The sequence below is a fragment of the Molossus molossus genome, unplaced genomic scaffold (assembly GCF_014108415.1).
Source record: "Molossus molossus isolate mMolMol1 unplaced genomic scaffold, mMolMol1.p scaffold_m16_p_7, whole genome shotgun sequence".
NCBI classification, from domain to species: domain Eukaryota; kingdom Metazoa; phylum Chordata; class Mammalia; order Chiroptera; family Molossidae; genus Molossus; species Molossus molossus.
Window position 1 is genome coordinate 79,496,083 of NW_023425401.1, and position 19,509 is coordinate 79,515,591.

At 35.5% G+C, this 19,509-nt stretch overlaps 1 protein-coding gene across 1 annotated transcript in view; it reads right to left on the minus strand.

Annotated features, from left to right (window-relative positions):
- Positions 1-14,164: 14,164 nt before the first annotated feature.
- The window catches only part of ASZ1 (ankyrin repeat, SAM and basic leucine zipper domain containing 1), a 120,555-nt gene continuing 115,210 nt past the window's right edge, over positions 14,165-19,509 (minus strand). Inside the window, exons 12-13 of the mRNA XM_036247196.1 lie at positions 17,838-17,951; positions 14,165-14,317 (exon numbers count right to left, since the gene is read on the minus strand). Coding sequence (XP_036103089.1) covers positions 14,165-14,317; positions 17,838-17,951 — 267 coding nt within the window. The remainder of the gene's footprint in view (positions 14,318-17,837; positions 17,952-19,509) is intronic.

The following is a 19,509-nucleotide window of genomic DNA, read 5'->3' on the forward strand; positions in this document are numbered from 1 at the left end:
AGAGAAAGACAAGTACCATGTGATTTCACTCATATATGGAATTTAATGATCAAACTGAACTACCAAGAAAAATAGATAGATAGAGAGCGGGCAGACAGCTCTGGTGTGTGTGTGTGGAGAGGGGCAGTGTTCGGGGCAGAGGTTGGAGGGTATGATCAAAAAAGAGAGAGAACTCATGGACATGGATAACAGTGTGGTGATTGTGGAGGGGTTGGGGGTAGACGTGGAAGTGGGCATAGATGGAATAAATGGTGATGAAAAAATAAAATAAAAATGAAAAGAACAGTAAAACAAGATGGGTGGTAATATGGAGATAACTAACACTAGATGGTTATTTGAATGCATAAAAACAAATAAAGAGAACAAAAAATGTTAAATAAGAATATATTTATATTCTTATAATATGACACTCTAGAGGTGTAAACTTGAACATTTTTCTTGTGTTTTTAATAAATATAAAATTATATAAATTAATAACCCTGTATTGTTTGATTTCTAATATATAGATATTTAATTTGCATAACAATAAATACTACGAAAAGACAGAAGACAGAATAGAGGTATATAGGAGTGAAGTTTCTGTATGTCACTGGAATTAAGTAGTATAAATCTAAAGTAGATTCTTAAAAGTTGAGATGTGTATGCTAAGTCCTAGCACAACCACTAAGAAAATAATTTAAAATATATGGTGAAAAAATCAGTAAAGAGATTTTTCTATATGAGTCATATAGGAAACAAAAGTAAAATGACAGATATTTCTGTCCAGTATACCAATAATAACATTGAATATTAGTGGATTAAACAATTTGATCAAAAGACAGAGATTGTCAGACTGGATAAAAAGTAAGACATTTAGACTATGGTTGACAAACTATAGCTTGGTGTGCTGAACCTGTTTTTTGTAAGTAAATTTTATTATACCACAGCCACATCTATTAATTTATGTATTGTCTACAGGTGCTTTTGTGCTCCAATGGCAGTGTTAGAAGTTGTGACACATACTGTATTGCCTTCAAAGCTTAAAATATTTATTATCTAGCTCTTCACACACACACAAGTTTGCTGACTTAACTGAAAGAAACCTACTGTGGAAATTCTTCAAATGATTCTCTGGTCTCCAGGGCAATAAGAAGAAAGGTCATCATTTAAGAGTAAGATGAGGAGGAGGTATTAGACGTTTGAGGACAGAAAAGCATACATAATTATCCAGTGAAAAGGTTAGTGAGTATACCAGTGAAATGTAATCAGTGCCAGACAGCACTAAACATACCACTTAAAAATAGTGGCAGGTAGTGCTGGCTGGTGTGCCTCAGTGATTAGAGTGTTAGCCTATGCACCAAAGGGCCATAGGTTTAATTCTCGGTCAAAGTTGTGTTCCTAGGTTTCAATCTGTGGCCCCTACCATGTGCGAGTGGCAACTAATTGATGAGTCTCTTTCACACCAATGTTTCTTTCTCTCTCCACATCTCCCTCCTTCCTTTCCATGCTCTAAAAATCAACACACAAACAAAAAATAACTTGGGGTGAGTATTAACAATAACAAAATAGTGGCAAGGAGATCTCAATAGCTTATTTATTCATTACTTTTTTATTAAAAATTTTTAATGTTAATGTTATTGCATGAGTCTGCTGCTTTTTTTTATCCCCGTTGCCTGCCTTCACCCACCCATGCTTCCTCCTCCTTTGGTCTTCACCACACTACTGTCCATGTCCATGGGGTATGCATGTACATTCCTTAGCCAATCCCTTCACCTTCCTTATCCAGTCAACCCACCCCACTCCCCTCTGGGACTATCCACTCTGATCCATGTATCCAGGCTTCTAGTTCCATTTTGTCAGTTTATTTTCTTTTATTAGATTCTACATATAAATGAGATCATAAAGTATTCCTCTTTGTCTGACTGGCTTATTTCGCTTAGCAAAATAATCTCCTGGTCCATCCATGCTGTCACAAAGGATAAGAGTTTCTTCTTTTTTTACAGCTGCATAGTATTCCATTGTGTAAGTGTGTCATAACCTTTTTTATCCACTCATCTGCTAATGGGCACTTGAGCTGTTTCCAAATTGTGGCTATTGTAAATATTGCTGCTGTGACAGAGAGATGCATATATTCTTTCTGATTGGTGTTTCTGGATAGGATATATTCAGAGTGAGATTGCAGGGTGAAAAGACAGTTCCATTTTTTATTTTTTGAGGAAATTTCATACTGTTTTCCACAGTATCTGCATTAGTCTGCATTCCCACCAGCAGTGCAAAAGGGTTCTCTTTACTCCACATCCTCAACAACACTTGTTTGTTCATTTATTGATAGTAGCCATTCTGATAGGTGTGAGGTGATACCTCACTGACACCTTAATTTGCATCTCTGATGATTAGTGACATTGAGCATCTTTTCATGTCTATTGACCATCTGTATGTCCTCTTTTGAAGAAGCGTCTACTCAGGTCCTTTGCCCATTTTTTAAATTGGATGATTTGTCTTTCTGATTTGAGTTGTATGAGTTCTTTATATTTTTGAAATTAACCCCTTATCAGATGTATCACTGGTGAATATGTTCTCCCATACAGTGGATTCTCTTCATTTTGTTGATGATTTCTTTTGCTGTACAGAAGCTTTTTTTAGTTTGATGTAGACCCATTTGTTTATCTTTTCATGAGTTTCCCTTGCCTTTGGACATATCATCAAAAATATTGCTGCCAGAGACGGCTGAGATTTTACTGCCTACATTTACTTCTAGAATTTTTATGGCAAGGAGACTTACATTTAAGTTTTTTATCCATTTATAATTTATTTTTATGTATGCTGTAGGTTAGTGGTCTGGTTTCATTTTTTTGTTTGTTTTGTTTTTTGTTTTTTTTTGCATGTACCTGTCCAATTTTCACACCACCATTAATTGAAGAGACTGCCTTTACTCCATTGCATGCTTTTGCCACATATTAATTCACTATAAAGGTGTGGGTTTATTTCTGGGCTAACTGTTCTGTTCCATTGGTCTATATACCGGTACAAGGCTTTTTTGATTACAATGGTCCTGTATAGTTTGATATCCAGTATGGTGAGACCTCAAACTTTGTTCTTCTTTCTCAAAATTGTTGTAGCTATTTAGGATCTTTTTTGCCTCTATATACATTTTTTTCTAGATCTGTGAATTATGCCATTGGTATTTTAATAGGAATTGCATTGATGTTAATTATTTCAAACCATCAACATGGTATATGCTTCCACTGATATGTATTGTCCTTAATTTCTTTCTTCAATGTCATATAGTTTTCTGTGTATAGACCTTTTACCTCTTAGGTTAAATATATTCCTGTATATCTTATTTTATTTGTTGCAATAGTAAATGAGGTCGTTTTCTTAGATTCTCTAATGGTTCATTACTGGTGTATAAAAATGCCATCAATTTCTGGATATAGATTTTGTATCCTGCAACTTTTCTGAATTAATTTATTAGGTCTAGTAGTTTTTTCATGGAGTCTTTAGTGTTTTCTATATACCATATCATGTCATCTGCAAATAATAAGTTTTATTTTCTCCTTTCCAATTTGGATACCTTCTATTTCTTCTTATTGTCTGAGTGCAATGGCTTGAACTTCCAGTACTATGTTGAAAAAGAGTGATGAAAGCTGATATTCCTGTCTTGTACTTGATCTTAAGGAAAATAATTTTAGTTTTTGCCCATTGAGTATGATGTTGACTATAGGTTATTCATATATGGCCTTTAATATGTTGAGGCATGTTCATTCTATTCCTAGTTTGCTGAGAGTTTCCATCAAAAATGAGTGTTGGATTTTATTGAATGCTTTTTCTGAATCTATTGATACGATCATGTGAGTTTTATCTTTCATTTTGTTTATATGATGTATCACATTTATTGATTTGTGTGTATTGTACCAACCTTGCATCCCCAGTATATATCCCACTTGATCATGGTGTATGAGTTTTTTAATGTATTGCTCAATCTGATTTGCTAATATTTTGTTGAGGATGTTAGCATCTATGTTCACCGGGGATATTGGCCTATAATTTTTTCTTTGTTGTATCTTTATATGGTTTGGTATTAGAATAATGTTGGTCTCATAAAATGAACTTGGAAGTTTTTTATATTCTTTATTTTTTTGAAATATTTTAAGGAGATAGGTGTTTGTTCTTTTTTGCATGTTTGGTAAAACTCTCCTATGAAGCCATCTGGGGCAGGACTTCTGTTTGCTTGGATTTTTTTTATTACTGCATCAATTTCATTAGTTGTCATTGGCCTATTCAGGTTTCTTGATACTTCCTGATTAAGTTTTGAAAGACTGTATGTTTCTAAGTATCTGCCCATATCACCCAGGTTGTCTACTTTGTTGGCATATAGTTGTTTATGATGTTTTCTTACAATCATTTGTATTTCTGTAATGTCAGCTATAAGCTCTCCTCTTTCATTTCTGATTTTATTTATTTGGGTCCTCTCTTGTTATTTCTTGATGGGTTTGATTAAATCTTCATCAATTCTGCTTATCATTTCAAATAACCAGTACTTGGTTTCATTGATATTTTGTAGTGATTTTTTTTTTTTAGTTTCTATGCCATTTTTTTCTGCTCTGATTTTTATTATTTCCTTCCTTCTACTTACTCTGGGCTTTTCCTGCCTTTTCTTTTTTTTTTTTTGTTTTTGTTCTTTTCCAATTCTTTTAGGTGTAAGGTTAGATTGTTTACTAAGGATTTTTCTTGCTTCTTGAGGTAAGCCTGTAATGCTGTGAACTTGCCTCTCAGGACTGCTTGTGCTGTGTCCCACAGATTTTGGGTTCATTTTCATTTGTTTCCAGGAAGTTTTTGATGTCTTCTTTAATCTCATTGATAACCCATCCACTGTTTAAATAACATGCTAGTTAGCCTCCATGTGTTTGAATATTTTTGAGCTGTTTTATCATGGTTGATTTCTAGTTTTACGCCATTGTGATCTGAGAAGATACTTGATATGATTTTAATCTTCTTGAAATTGGTAAGACTTATTTTGTGTCCTAACATGTAATGTGTTTTAGAATATCCTATGTGCACTTAAGAAAAGTGTATATTCTGTTCCTTTGGGATGAGATATTCTCTAAGTATCAATTAAATCCATCTAATCTGGTGTGACATTTAAGGTTGCTTCCTTGTTTGTTTTTTGTCTGGAAGATCTATCCATTGATGATAGTGGGGTGTTAAAGTCCCCTATTATGACTGTATTGCTGTCAATCTCTCCCTTAACCACCAAGAGTTTTTGCGAACATTTAGGTGCTCCTATATTTGGAGCATATATGTTTATTAGGGTTATAGCCTCTTGTTCAAACAATTATTTTATTATTATGTAGTGACCTTCTTTGTTTCTTGTTACGTCCTTTGTTTTGGAAGTCTATTTTGTTATATATAAGCATTGCTACTACAGCTTTTTGTTTGTTTCCATTTGCATGAAATATTTTTTCTATCCCTTCACTTTCAGCCTGTATTTACTTTTTGTTCTGAGGTGGGTCTCTTGTAGATGGTATATATATGGGTTGTGCTTTCTTATCCATTCAACTACCCTATGTCTTTTTATTGGAGCATTTAATCAATTTACACTTAAGGATACTACTGATAGGTAATTATTGCCATTTTTATTCTTTATGCCTATATTTCTCTCTCTGTATGTTTCTTCTTCTTAAAGCAGTCCCTTTAGCATTTCTTGCAATGCTGGTTTGGTGGGAATACAGTTCTTTAGTCTACTTTTTCTGGGAAGCTCTTTGATTTTTAATGATAGCCTTGCTGGATAGAGCAGTCTTGGTTGCAGGTTCTTGCTTTTCATTACTTTGGATACTTCATGTCAATCCCTTTTGGTCTGAATTGTTTCTGTTGAGAAATAAGTTCACAGTCTTATGGGAATTCTCTTATAGGTAACTGTTTTTCTTTTCTTGCCTTTATGATTCTCTCTTTGGCTTTAATCATGGCCATTTTAATTATGATATATTTTGGTATGGAACTCTTTTGGTTTATCTTGATTGGATCTCTCTCTCTCTCTCACTCTCACTTTTCTTTCTCTCTCTCTCTCCCCACTTCCTCCATTCCATGCTATCAGAAAATTAATGGAAAAATATCTTTGGGTAAGGAGAAATAAATAAATATATAAATAAATAAATAGGATTACATCAAACTAAGAGGCTTTGCATAGCAAAGAAACAAGCATAAAAATAAAAAGAGAACCCACTGTAGGAACATATTTGCCAATGATACATCTGATAAGTGCTTAATTTTCAAAATGTATAAAGTGCTCATGCAATTAAAAAAAAGGAAGACAAACAATACAATTAAAAAATGGGCTGAGGACCTGAGTTGACACTTCTTCAAAGAGGGCACACAAATGACTAAGAGACATATGGGGAAAAAATGCTCAACATCACTAATCAGAGAGATGCAAATTAAAATGACAATAAGGTACCACCCTCACACCTGCCAGACTGGCCACCATCAATAAATCAACAAAAAACAAGTGCTGACCAGGATGTGGATGAAAAATAACCCTAGTACACTGCTGGTGGGAACACAGGCTGGTGCTCTTACTGTAGAAAACAGTGTGGAATTTCATCAAAAAATTAAAAATGGAACTGCTATTTGACCCAGTGATCCCATATCTAGGAATATATCCTAAGAATCCTGAAATACCAATCAGAAAGAATACATGCACCCCTTTGTCATAGCAGCAGAACTTACAATAGCCAAGATTTAGAAACAGCCCAAGTACCCATGAGCAGATAAGTGGATAAAAAGTTCGTGGTATATTTATAGAATGAAATACTATGCAGCTGTTAAAAAGAAGGTTCTAATACCGTTTGAGACAGCATGGAGGGATGTGGAGATGATTATGCTAAGCAAAATAAGCATGTTAGAGAAAGACAAATATCACATGATCTCAATTATATGTGAAATCTAATGAACAAAATAAACTGATGAATAAAATAGAACCAGAGGCATGGAAACATGGTATAGATAGACAAATCTCAGAGGGAAGGGAGCAGGGGTGGCAGGAAGAAATTAACCAAAGAATTTATATGCATATATGCATTGCCCATGGACACAGACAATATGATGGTCAAGGCCTGGGGTGGTGCAGGTACTGAGTGGAGTGAGCCAATGGGGGAGAAAAAGGGTGATATCTGTAATACAATCAACAATAAAGATTTTTAAAAATTAGAATCATTTTACCCATGAGAAATGTTGCCAAAAAAAGCACTAGAAAGTGTCGGTGAAAAAATACAGTGGATCCTGGCAGGCTCCAATCCTTGCTAGGGACAATCCCACCTCATGGGGCAGCCTCTGCACAGTGTCTCTTACATGGTGATAAAAGTTTACCTCTGTAGACACCCTACCTGAAAGAATAACAAATGGTTCACTGAACCCATCAAGGCACCTCAAGACTGAAATCTGCACAGTAGTTTGAATGCCAATGTTGGGGTTATGACTCATAGTCAGCCAGCCTGATGATCAATCCCACGCACAAAGGGGCCAACAGCGATCAAGATGCAATTAAAACAGGAAGACTTAAACAACTACAGATGATACATTCCTAAAGCACCCAGCTCAGTAGATCAAGAAGACAGTGCTACCTAGTTCCACAGGACACCTTCTACAGAAGGCCACTTCACCAAGACTGGGAGTCATAGCAGGTATATTTAACACATAGGAAAAAACACAAGGAGACAGCCAAAATGGGGAGACAAAGACAAAGGCCCCAAATAAATAATAAGAGGAATCTTCAGAAAAAGGCTAAATAAAATCAAGGCAAGCAACTTTTCAGATAGCTAATTCAAAGTAATAGTTATAAGGATGTTTAAGAAACTTAGAACCACAACATAAAAAAAGACATAGAAACCATGAAGAATAATCAGTCATAAATAAAAAATGCCATCTCTTACATACAGAATACACTGTAAGGAATAGTCAACAGACTGGAGTACTAAGCAGAGGATTGCATCAGTGAATTAAAAGACAAGATAAGCTCTGGCTGGTTTGGCTCAGCGGTTAGAGCATCGGCCTGCGGTCCTGAGAGACCCGGGTTCGGTTCCCGCTAAGGGCCCATACCTTGGTTGCAGTTTGTCCCTGGCCCTGGTCGGCAGCCCCTCGATATGTTCCTTTTGCATATTTTTTCTTTCTCTTGCCCTAGGCAATGTATCTCTGAAAATTCTGCTATGTGAGGTGTCTGATATTTTGCTGCCTATGTTTTCTTCTAGATTTTTATAATTATATGACTTTTTAAGTTGTTTATCCACTTTGAACTTACTTTTGTATATAGTGTATGTTTATGGTCTAGTTTCATTATTTTGCATGTACTTGTCCAATTTTCTGAACACCATTTAGTGAAGAGACTTTCTTTACTCCATTGTATGCTCTTGCCTACTTTGTCAAATATGAATTGGGCATCATGACTTGGGTAGGATTCTGGGTTCATATGCCTGGTCTTTTTTTTTTCTTCTTTCTTTGTTGATTTTTTAGAGAGAGAGAAAGGGAGAGGGAGAGATAGATACATCAATGAGAGAAAACATTGATTGGCTGCCTCCAGCATGCTCCCCACTGAGTCCACAACTGGGGCATGTGCCCTGACCAGGAACTGAACTGGCAACCTCTTGGTGCATAGGTTGATGCTCAACCATTGAGCCACATCGGCCAGGCCTATAGGCCTGGTCTTGTGCCAGTAGCATGCTATTTGGACTACAATGGCTTTGTGGTATAACTTGGTATCCGGCATTGTGATTGCTCCACATTTGTTCCTTTTTCTCAAGATTGCTGTGGCTATTCGTTTTTTGTTGTTGTTGTTGTTCCATATATATTTTTGGTTCCATATTTTAGAAGTATTTGTTCTTGATCTGTGAAATATGTTGTTGTTATTTTAATAGTGATTGCATTGAATCTATGGATTGTTTTGGGTAGTATAGACATTTTAATGATGTTAATTCTTCCAATCCGTGAACACAGTATATTATTCTATTTGTTTATCTTTCTTTCTTTCTTTTCTCAGTGTCCTGTAGTTTTCAAGTGCATGTCTTTTACCTCCTTGGTTAAGTTTATTTATAACTATCTTTCTGAGAGTTCATTATTGGTGCTAATATTTTATCCTGCTACCTTGCCAAATTCATTTTACTTCCTCCTTTCCAATTTGGATCTCCTCCTCCCCCTCCCCTCCCCCTTCCTCCTCCTCCTTGTCTGATTACTGTAGCTATGACTTCCAGTAGTATGTTGAATAAGAGTGGTGAAGGCAGACATCTCTGTCTTGATCCTGTTCTTAAGAGGAATAATTTTAGTTTTTGCTCATTGAGTAAGATGCTTACTGTAGGTTTGTCATATATGGCCTTTATTATGTTCAGGTATGATCCTTCTATTCCCATATAGCTGAGAGGTTTTATAAAAAATGGGTGCTGGATATTGTTCAAATGCTTTTTCTGTATATCTATTGATATGATCATGTTATTTTTTCTTTTGGTTTGTTTCTGGGACGTATCACATTAATTGATTTGCAAATATTGTACCACCCTTGCATCTCTGAAATAAATCCTCCTTGGTCATAGTGTGTGATTTTTAAAAATATATTGCTGGATACTATTTGCTAATATTTTGTTGAGGATTTTAGCATCTATGTTTGTCATGGACATTGGCCTGTAATTCTCTCTCTTTGTAATGTCTTTGTCTGGTTTTTAAGTTAGAGTAATGTGAGCCTCATAAAGTGAGCTTTTTTTAATTTTTATTTTTGTTACAGATGTTTCTCCATTTTTACCCCATTGGCACCCTCCTCCCCATACCCTTCCCTCGCCCCCGCCCCGTCATGAGCTTTGTTGTCCATGTCCATTGGTTATGCATACATGCATATAAGTTCTGTGGTTTATCTCTTCCCACCCCACAACACCCCCTCTTCTGAGTGTTGTCAGTCTGTACCCTACTTCTGTGTTTCTGGGTCTACCCTATTCCTCAGGCTGTTATATTCATTATATTCCATATATAAGTGAGATCATATGGTATTTGTCTTTTTCTGCTTGGCTTGTTTCACTTAGGATAATACTTTGCAGGTCCCTCCATGTTGTCTCAAAGGAAACAGATCTTTCTTTCTTACAGCTGCATAGTACTCCATTGTGTATATGTACCACTGCTTTTTTATCCATTCATCTACTGATGGACACTTGGGTTGAGCTTGGTGTGGTCTGAAGACCACTACTGGTTGTGTTGGTTTTGTGTACTTTGGGATGGATTGTACATGTAGACGCTGTCAGACATGGTGTGTAACTGAACTTGGGCTACCTGTGCATTACCATTTCATTCACTGTTTATGTCTGTATCTACTAGACATGTGTGTGGGAAGGACCAATTTGTGGACATGGGTCTACTTTATTCAACTTAGAGCACAGGGCAGATTTGTGGTCAGATCAAGGCTCCCTGGAGTCCACTTCTTTCAACTACTCCACCTCCTCTATGAGGTTGCCTGGTTTTCCTCCAGAGTCTTCCAAAGGGTCTGTAGGATGGACCTAGGCTAGCCTAGCTTGGGCTACTGGGCTATCTACTTGGAGGTTATGCAATAAGGTACTCAATGAAGGGAAACTGGTCTCTGCTTAAAGCCAAGCTCCTTAGTCTCTACCAGAGATTCCAACTCTAGTTCCTACTAAGAAGACTTGCTGCAGGACCAGTTTGAATACAGCATGCAGTCTTCTTTGCAGGTGCAGTTTCAGCTACCCTTGGCTCAGGAGGATTGATTTAAGTAGTCTCCATTTGAGAATGTTGCTGGCCCAGCCCACAGGAAGGGGCTAAGCACTTCCTCCTGGTCCCAGACAATAGTTTCTAAGGATTTCACATCTTTGAATGTCCAGCTCTGAGCTGCTCTCCTGTCCGCCACAGAACTGTGCCTGCTGGGGATATTCAGGACTTCATAGAAATGAACCAAACAGTCTCCTGTTGGTAGTGGTGTTCACAGTCTGCAGGAGGGGGGCAGGGGCTCTACCTCTCCTTCTCAGGACTGCCTCGTGAAACTCATAGGGAACTCAGATCTTCCTCCCCACAATGCAGTCACAAAGCCCACCAGCACTTTCCTGCCTACCCAACAGAAGTCTCCCCAGGGAATACAGTACAAAAATCCCAGCTCTGAGCAGCGCCAGCACCCTCATGCCAGAGCCCTCTTTGATTCCCCTGTCCAATGCTATGCTGGCCCTTCTTCCCATCTCTGCTGTTCCGATTTTGGAATCCCTGCATGGGGTTGAGACTCCACACTCCCATAAGGAGGGAGCTTTGCAGCCTATATACTACAGGCCTCTCAGCTACCACACCTATTTTGAGTGAAGTTCCCCGTCCGTGACTCCCTTCCTCTTACTAGTCTCTATATGACTTCATCAGTGCTCCTCAGATATAATATTTCCAATCAGCTACATTTCATTTGGTTTCTCAAGTTGCACAGTATTTTAGCTCTAAATCCAGTCTCTGGCTGGGAGCAAGGCACACACCTCCAGCAACTATGCAGCCATCTTGACTCTCCTCTTGATTGCTTTTGACATGCAAATATATTAAGAACCCTTATAAAGTGAATAGAAACCCAACCACTGTAGCAGACTACAAGATTTGCCCCTTCAAGTGTCCCCTTACATTCAGTAGTACTAATATTCCAGCTATCCTACAATTTCTGGAATTCCCATACATGCTTTGTTCCTGCCTAAACAATAATTAGGAAGCTCATATGTGAGAACCTATCAAAATTTGATGCCTCCCTCTCTTACTTTACAGTGGCTATAAGAAAATTTATTCTCTAGTTCTCTCTTCATTGGGTGTCCACAAATTCAGTCCACTTTCCTAGCTATACATCCTAATTATTCTGGGTTGTCTTTTAGCCTTGGGATTATAATTCCTGTAAGCAATTATTCTCTTGACTTAACTCAGAAATTCTTCTGGTATCTCCTAATAAGAATACTGACAATACAATTTTTTGCAAACTTTTCTATATAATACAAAATGAAGTGGCAAGTAAGCATGTTTCTCTTTCAAAGATACTTGAATCCCAACGGGGGCTTATTATGGGTTGAGTTCCCAAGTTGATTCCAAAGCTATAAGAACATGTCTGACCCCAACTAGTAAAAAAAATGTCTTACTACTTTCAAGTGCATAGATTTAAAACTTGGTTCACAATATTTTTGTCTGTGATTTTAGGGAGGTCTCCATGGAACTTGTTTTAAAACAAGAGTAAAAATAATTTGTATTGAGCTATCTTGTAAAAGAAGGAATATTCCAGGATATCCCCCCCCCCCCCCATCATCGAGCATTATAATCAAGTCAAATAATCAGAGTAGAAAGAAACTTATGTGCTACACAAAATAACCAATACCAAACCATTTGGATAATCTTACTTATTCTATTGATACTTTGCCCACGAAGAAACAATTTAATCATAAGAAATGCTGCCCTACTTATTCTCAGTCTGTAATCTGAAAATTATACTCTGTGTCAAGGGAATAAAATATACTCAGAATATGCAAATACAATGGACTTTACAGTATTTCTTTTCTCTGCGTAGCTGATTATAGTTGATGTACCTTAGGGTAGATCACTATTTTAAGGAATTCTGTGGTGAATCCTTTCAGAAAGCAAATATTTTGTTAATCTGCATTTTAACAGTTTATTGTAGTACTTGAGAGATGCAGATAGTTTGGTATGACTAGAGAAAAAAATAGTGACCCATCAGCCAATAGAGGAAAAAGGATCACCTTTAAGATGAACTGAGATAAAAAACTATTGTAGACAATCAGAGAGAATGCCTGTCATTTTCCTACAGTTATTTTTAAGGAAACTTAACATTTATTTAAAATTAACATTTATTAATGACCTTATATTTACCTAAATACTGTGCTAGTAGTAAAATGTGTGTTAAAAGAAGTAACTATTCTATTCATATTCCAGTTTAGTTCTAAGTCTTGACCCCATTTAAATGAGGGATATCAGAAGAAATATGTCTTGCTATGGTACTTAGGTTAAAATGTCAGACATCAATTCTTTACAATGATACATGGTTCAGTATATTCTCGAAAAAGAATGATGATTCAAGTCTTGTTGCTCTGGTATAACCAAAAGCAGAAATTGCTACTAATTATAGTTCCTTATACTGTTTGTTTTTCCTTTTCACATTTTTCCCCTTTGCTTGTTTACCTTTCAATAGTTGTAAATCAAGTGTATCTTAGCTAAGGCAAGTAAGATTTTAACTACTATATTCCCTGCAAAATCAGATCTGCCCTTTGATTAATCTCACTAGTAAAATCTGAATATGCCCTGGCTGGTGTAGTTAAGTTGGTTGAGTGTCATTCCATGCACCATGGGTTGCTGGTTTGATTTGTGGTCAGGGCACATGCCCTGGTTGTGGGCTCAATCACCAATCGGGAGCGTGTAGGAGGCAGCTGATCAATGTTTCTCTTTTACCAATGTTTTTCTCTCTCACTTTCCTCCCTCTTTAAAATCAATACAAAATTTTAAAAAACCAATATTCTGCTTTGAAAAAAAAAAAGAAGAGAATTGTGTATTACTTATTTAGATTGATATGAGAGGTTATATGTCAAATGCACAACATCCTCAAAAATGTCACACACAATACATGTCATATGTTCCCAAGTACAATACATTTTTTTTTTTTTTTACTTTAGATTTAAAATATTTTCCCTAGATTTTTAATTTTTACATTTTATCTTTATCCTTTAAATTCTCTGGAGTACTTTCATAATTAGATAACTTCCTAATAATATTACATAACTGCAAAATTAAATAAGAAAGTCTTTATTATGTAATAATGAGAGGGAAAAGGACTAAAAGAAAGCCATTAGTGAATATTACAGATTTTGCAAGATTTGTTGTGACAAATAAACACACTTTTTACAATGTGAAGTATCAGAAGAAACTTTTATTTTGAATGTGATTTACAAAATCAAACTTAAGAATCACTTATAACTTACTGCTTGATCAAATATAACATAAAATATAACAAATTATATTTTAACTCAAAATGACAAACCACTTTCTAAAGAAAAACTTCCTGCTCTATGCTATCATAATTTCTCTTGTGGAGTATTGGCAAAGAATGTAGTTATATTGGGCCACAAATGGTTAAAAGTAATATTTTAAGGTAATTTAAATATACATATATTACTCAAAATATATACTAGAATTATTTTCTCTGGAAAGTTAGTTTGCAAATGAAAAGAAGAAATCCAAATCCGCATACTGTAATAGCTGTCCTCTTCAAAATTTTACTATTCCATGTAGATACTTCTTCTATTAATGGTATGTGAGCTGGATCATTTTCTCTTTCATTTTGCAACTAATATTTTGTATGGGAAAAAAATGAATTAATGTACAGTACACTACAAATAAAAATATATTTGATTTAAAAAATAAATATCATAATATATCCATGTTAATACATAATTTAGATGTAGCCAGTGCAAGGTTCTTATGCAATATTTTAAGTGACCACATATGTCTTTAAATAGTCTTTATTTCATCAGGATCCCATTATAGTAAATCATTAGTTTCACATTAAAAATAAATGCTCTCAGAGTTATTATATTTTAATCATGCTTTTATGTCATGAGATAAAGGAACTTCAATGTTGAAGTTTCTATTTTTACCAAAAAAAACAAAAACAAAAAAAAAACACTGTAATTTTTTTCCTTCTATATTAAATATAAATTGATTTCTTACAAAAAAGTTAACCATTCCTATAACATACCTACAATATGTAAAATTTAACAAAAGTTGTAAGATTTGATGCTAATGCTAGAGTTTTAATCCTTTACTTAAATATAATTGAGGAACAAATGTCAATAAAAACCAAAGTAGTTCTTCTAGTACTTTTCTGCAGTGAAAATACATGACCCAGTCAGTTTCTCAATGTCTATACACAGACCATTCTTGCTAAAGGTCCCCCAAATCACGTGTTTGCGTGTGTGTGTGTGTGTGTGTGTGTGAGAGCGAGAGCGAGAGAAAAGAGGAGAAGAGAAGAGAAAAGAAGAGAAGAGAAGAGAAGAGAAGAGAAGAGAAGAGAAGAGAAGAGAAGAGAAGAGAAGAGAAGAGAAGAGAAGAGAAGAGAAGAGAAGAGAAGAGGACAGTTGTTGGGTGAGGGGTAGAAGAGGGAGAATGAACAGAAACCAAAAGATCCTTGAAAGATAAAAACAATCAGGCACATTTATAGAGTGATATTTACTAGAAGCATCCTGTGTTGGAGTGGTGACAAATACTTCCATCATTAGCAAGAATAACTATTTCTAAAATCTATAGAGCAAGTAATTTAAATAGCCTGAAAAATTAATTTTAAATTTATAGTAGAAACAGACTTCAGTGCCAATCTCATTAATATTGTATTCTTGGTCTAACTTCCAAATGGCTTCATTCAGTAACAGATTCCTTTCTGACACTGATGCTCCATTTACTGAATCCTGAGTCATTCCTTTTATTAACCAATTACTTAGAATGACCCTTTCTGACAGGAGCCTGTCAGTATGTTGGTTTGAAAGAGAGTGATGTGGTACTAAAGTCCAGTCTTGATCTCTCTCATCCTCTCTCTTTGTTACCTCCATATACTTATGATAACTCATATGGTTCTTTTAAAAAAATTCCTTTCAGTTATTACTGGTAAACTTTGAAATATAATAAGCTAAACATGCATGATATTCCCAAATTTGGAAGCCCTCATAGTTCTTTAAATCAAATTTCACTATGGTGATTACTACTTGTTTAAGATTAATTCAGAAAAACCAATGCACTAGCTTGCTCCAAAATTAATACTTTCTGCCCAAAGAACTGTATCTCCTATTATTATAAAACAGTAAATGAGTTTTCAAGGCTAGTCCTCATAATGTGTTTTCAAGGCTAGTCCTCTTTACCTAAAGAAGGTCACAGAAAAAAAGGTCTTCCATTTAGCTAAAGAAAGCTGAAATTTCTGTTTATTGTACATATTATTAAAATAAATACCTGATTTGATTATTTGTTTCAGAATCAAAGACACCCCTAAAGCAGTGTTTCTTAATTTCATTCCTTTAAGAAAAATCATGTCTCTCTAATGTCATCTCAATATTCCACCCCCACCCCCAAAATGTTTTTATTTCATCTTGAAGAAACCAAATAATTATCAATCTGAAGCAAAGATATCTTAGGGAATTTCCCACACTAATGGTGCTTTGCAGGAAATATTTTTACATAAATCCTTCCCAATTTCCCTTGGATTTCCATGAAAAACAGCATACTAAGTAAAACCTATACCATTTTACTTCAATTCTTCTAGATGATGCAGGTAGTGAAGATGAACAGTTCTATAATTTTCATGTTTTCCGTAAATCAGATTCTCTCTAGCCTGTGTAGCACAATTTGCCTGACTTACAGAAGGCATTCTTATGTTTGATGAATGAATACCTGTGAGAGATAATACAACTTCTATGCTGCCTCTTTCTCTGGAATAGAGTTATATTCCATATGAATTTTGAAATATTTTGCTTATTAGCTCCATTTAAAATATCTTATTTTCCAATTTTTATAGAATTTGTTTCACAATTTTGCTCACTTTTTAAAAAGATTCCTTTTGAGTAAATGTTAATAAGTAGAATGACAAATTACTTGAAATTTATGTTGAGAAAAACTTTTTAAAATTAAAATAATAAAAATATTAAATAATTTAAGGGCTGATGCTATAAAAACTTAATGGATAATCTAATGTTCATATATATTTACGAAAACTTTACAACTATAAAAATATATTTATTAAATAGACTTAAAGAACTCAGAAGTGTAGCTCAGTGGCTGAGCATCGACCATGCACCAAGAGGTCACCAGTTTGATTCCCAGTCATGGCACATGCCCATGTTGTGGGCCAAATCCCCAGTGAGGGGCATGCAGGAAGCAGCCAATTGAAGGTCTCTCTCATTGATATTTCTATCTCTCTCTCCCTCTCCCTCCCTCTCTTTCTAAAATCAATAAAGAAAAAAAAATTGAAAAACAAAACAAAACTCAGAATTGAGTTCTTTAGTCAGATGAAAGTGTTTTCCTTTATTAACTATTTTCAAGAGTTACCAATTCAACAGCTTAGATTTGTTACAGCCTATTTTATGAAAGGCATAAAAATTACCTATCTTTGAATCCAAATATATACTTCTATGTGAGTATAGAAACAGGAATAACAACAAAAAAACCCCATACTTTTTAAAAAATGTTAAATTATAAAAGATACAGAAAGTCTAAAAAGTAGAATATTTTATCCATAATCCTACCTCATGAACACAGCTTTCATTTTGGTAATTTTTTATCTGAATATTTGCATATGATTGAAACTTACAAATATTACTTTGTATCTTTTAACAAGCTGATATTTGATTTTCATTATTTCTTGACTGGCTGTATATCATTATAATAAATAAGTGTACCATAATTTGCTTAATCATCCTGCTACTATAGGACACTCATGGTACACAAAATTTTGGAATCATTAAACTACTAAAATATACAAATATTTTTATGGTTCTTAGCACATGTTGCCAAACTGTTTCTGAAAGGCATTGTGACACCTGTCTCACATGAGACTATCAGTTTGGTGAACTCTAACCAGAAATGGGTAGAGTAATACACTTATCCCTGCTAATTTAAAAGATAAAAATATGTATCATTGTTTTTTTTAGTATGCATTTCATTGATGAGCAACAGAGTTTATTTCCTATGTATACTTCTTCCCTTGGAAACTGTCTTCTTTCCAAATGGTTAGTGGGAGCTTAAGTTGCTCTTCTCAGAATTACTTCATTGTCTAACATACTATGCTGCAAATTATTTCTCCCATTTTTATGTTAAATATATACCTTCTGAATTAAGTCTTTTAGTTTGCAGACCTCTTCACTCAAATCTTCAACACTGCTAACCAGTTCTTCACAAACTGAAGTAAAATTCCGAGGAGAAGCCCATTCAAGGACAATCTGTTAATATTTTAAAAAGTTGTGTTTTAAGAATAGAAAACAACTTTCACAACTTTATATCCACAAAAATTATACAACATTAACTTATTTAACTGAAAAGTATTTTTCTTCAGGATAAATCCTAGCACCAAAAAGAAGTCAGCAATTATATAACTAGTCAAATCAAGTTTCCTGAATGAATTTACTAAATACATTTAGTATACATAACTTTATGGGGACTAATACTAGTATTTATGGTAAAAAGTAAATTCATGAAAGTTTGAAGAATGACACAATTCCCATATTAGTGACATAAAAAAATTACAGGAAAACAAGTACATTAAACTTTTTTTCACTATACAAATAGCTAAAGCCAAATCACATGAAAAACTCTACAAAATACATTTGCTTTTATGGGTCACTTACATTTTCTCTATTTGAAATTTCCAGCCTCCTCCCACAACCACATCAAAATTACAACTAAACTGTAGAACAACCAACATTCAGAACTGCCTGAAATATGGATAAATGGAAGTTCTACAACTAAGAAATTAAAGAAGAAGCCACATGGCGACTGGTAGGAGGGGCAGAGATGAGGAATGTGTGGGACCCACACTCAGGTGTGGCAGAAAAAAATTGGGAAAGATATCTTGGCTGCAGAGGTCCCTATTGAGGAGCAAGGGGTCCCAGCCCCACATCAGGCCCCCAGCTCAGGGTTCCTATGCCAGGAAGAGAAATCCCCTTAACTTCTGGCTATAAAACCAGCAGGGGCCCTGGCAGGGTAGCTCAGTTGGTTAGAGCATTATCCCGACATGGCAAAGTTGTGGGTCAATCCCTGGTCAGGGCACTTACAAGAATCAACCAATGAATGCACAAAATAAGTGAAACAACAAATTGATGTTTCTCTTTCTCTCTCAAATCAATAGATAAAAAATTAAAACAAAACAGCTGGGATTGATGCTGAGGAATATTAGAGGGTGGTTGTAGTCCCAGGCAGTTCCTTTATTATTATTATTTTTTTGTTAATCCTCACCCAAGAATATTTTTCCGTTCATTTTTAGACAGTATTAGAGAGGAAGGGATAGAAAGAAAGAGACATATTGATTGGTTACCTCCCGCACAACCCTGACCAGGGCTGGGGATTGAACCTGAAACCCAGGTATGTGCCCTTGACTGGGAATCAAACCTGTGACCCTTTGGTCCATGGGCTGACGCTCTAACCGCTGAACCAAATTGGCCAGAGCATCAGGCAGTTTCTCTTCAAAGGATCCATACATAGACTGAGACTCATCCTCTCTAAGCTCCAGCACTGGGGCAGCAGCTTGAAAGGCACCAGAGACATACACGGAGAAATGAACTCTCTAGCATCAGGGCCAGAATTAGGGGTGGAGCAGCTTTATCCCAGACAGAATTGCTGGCAAAGGCCATTGTTCCTTTGATGAGCCTACCCTCACCATATCTGATACTTCATCAACCTGCCTCACCTGTTTGCCCCACCCTGGTAATTCCCTGAGAACCTGCCCCACCCAATGTTTGGGGCCCTCCCAAGCTGTATCCAGTGGCTTTTCCATAGGAATGA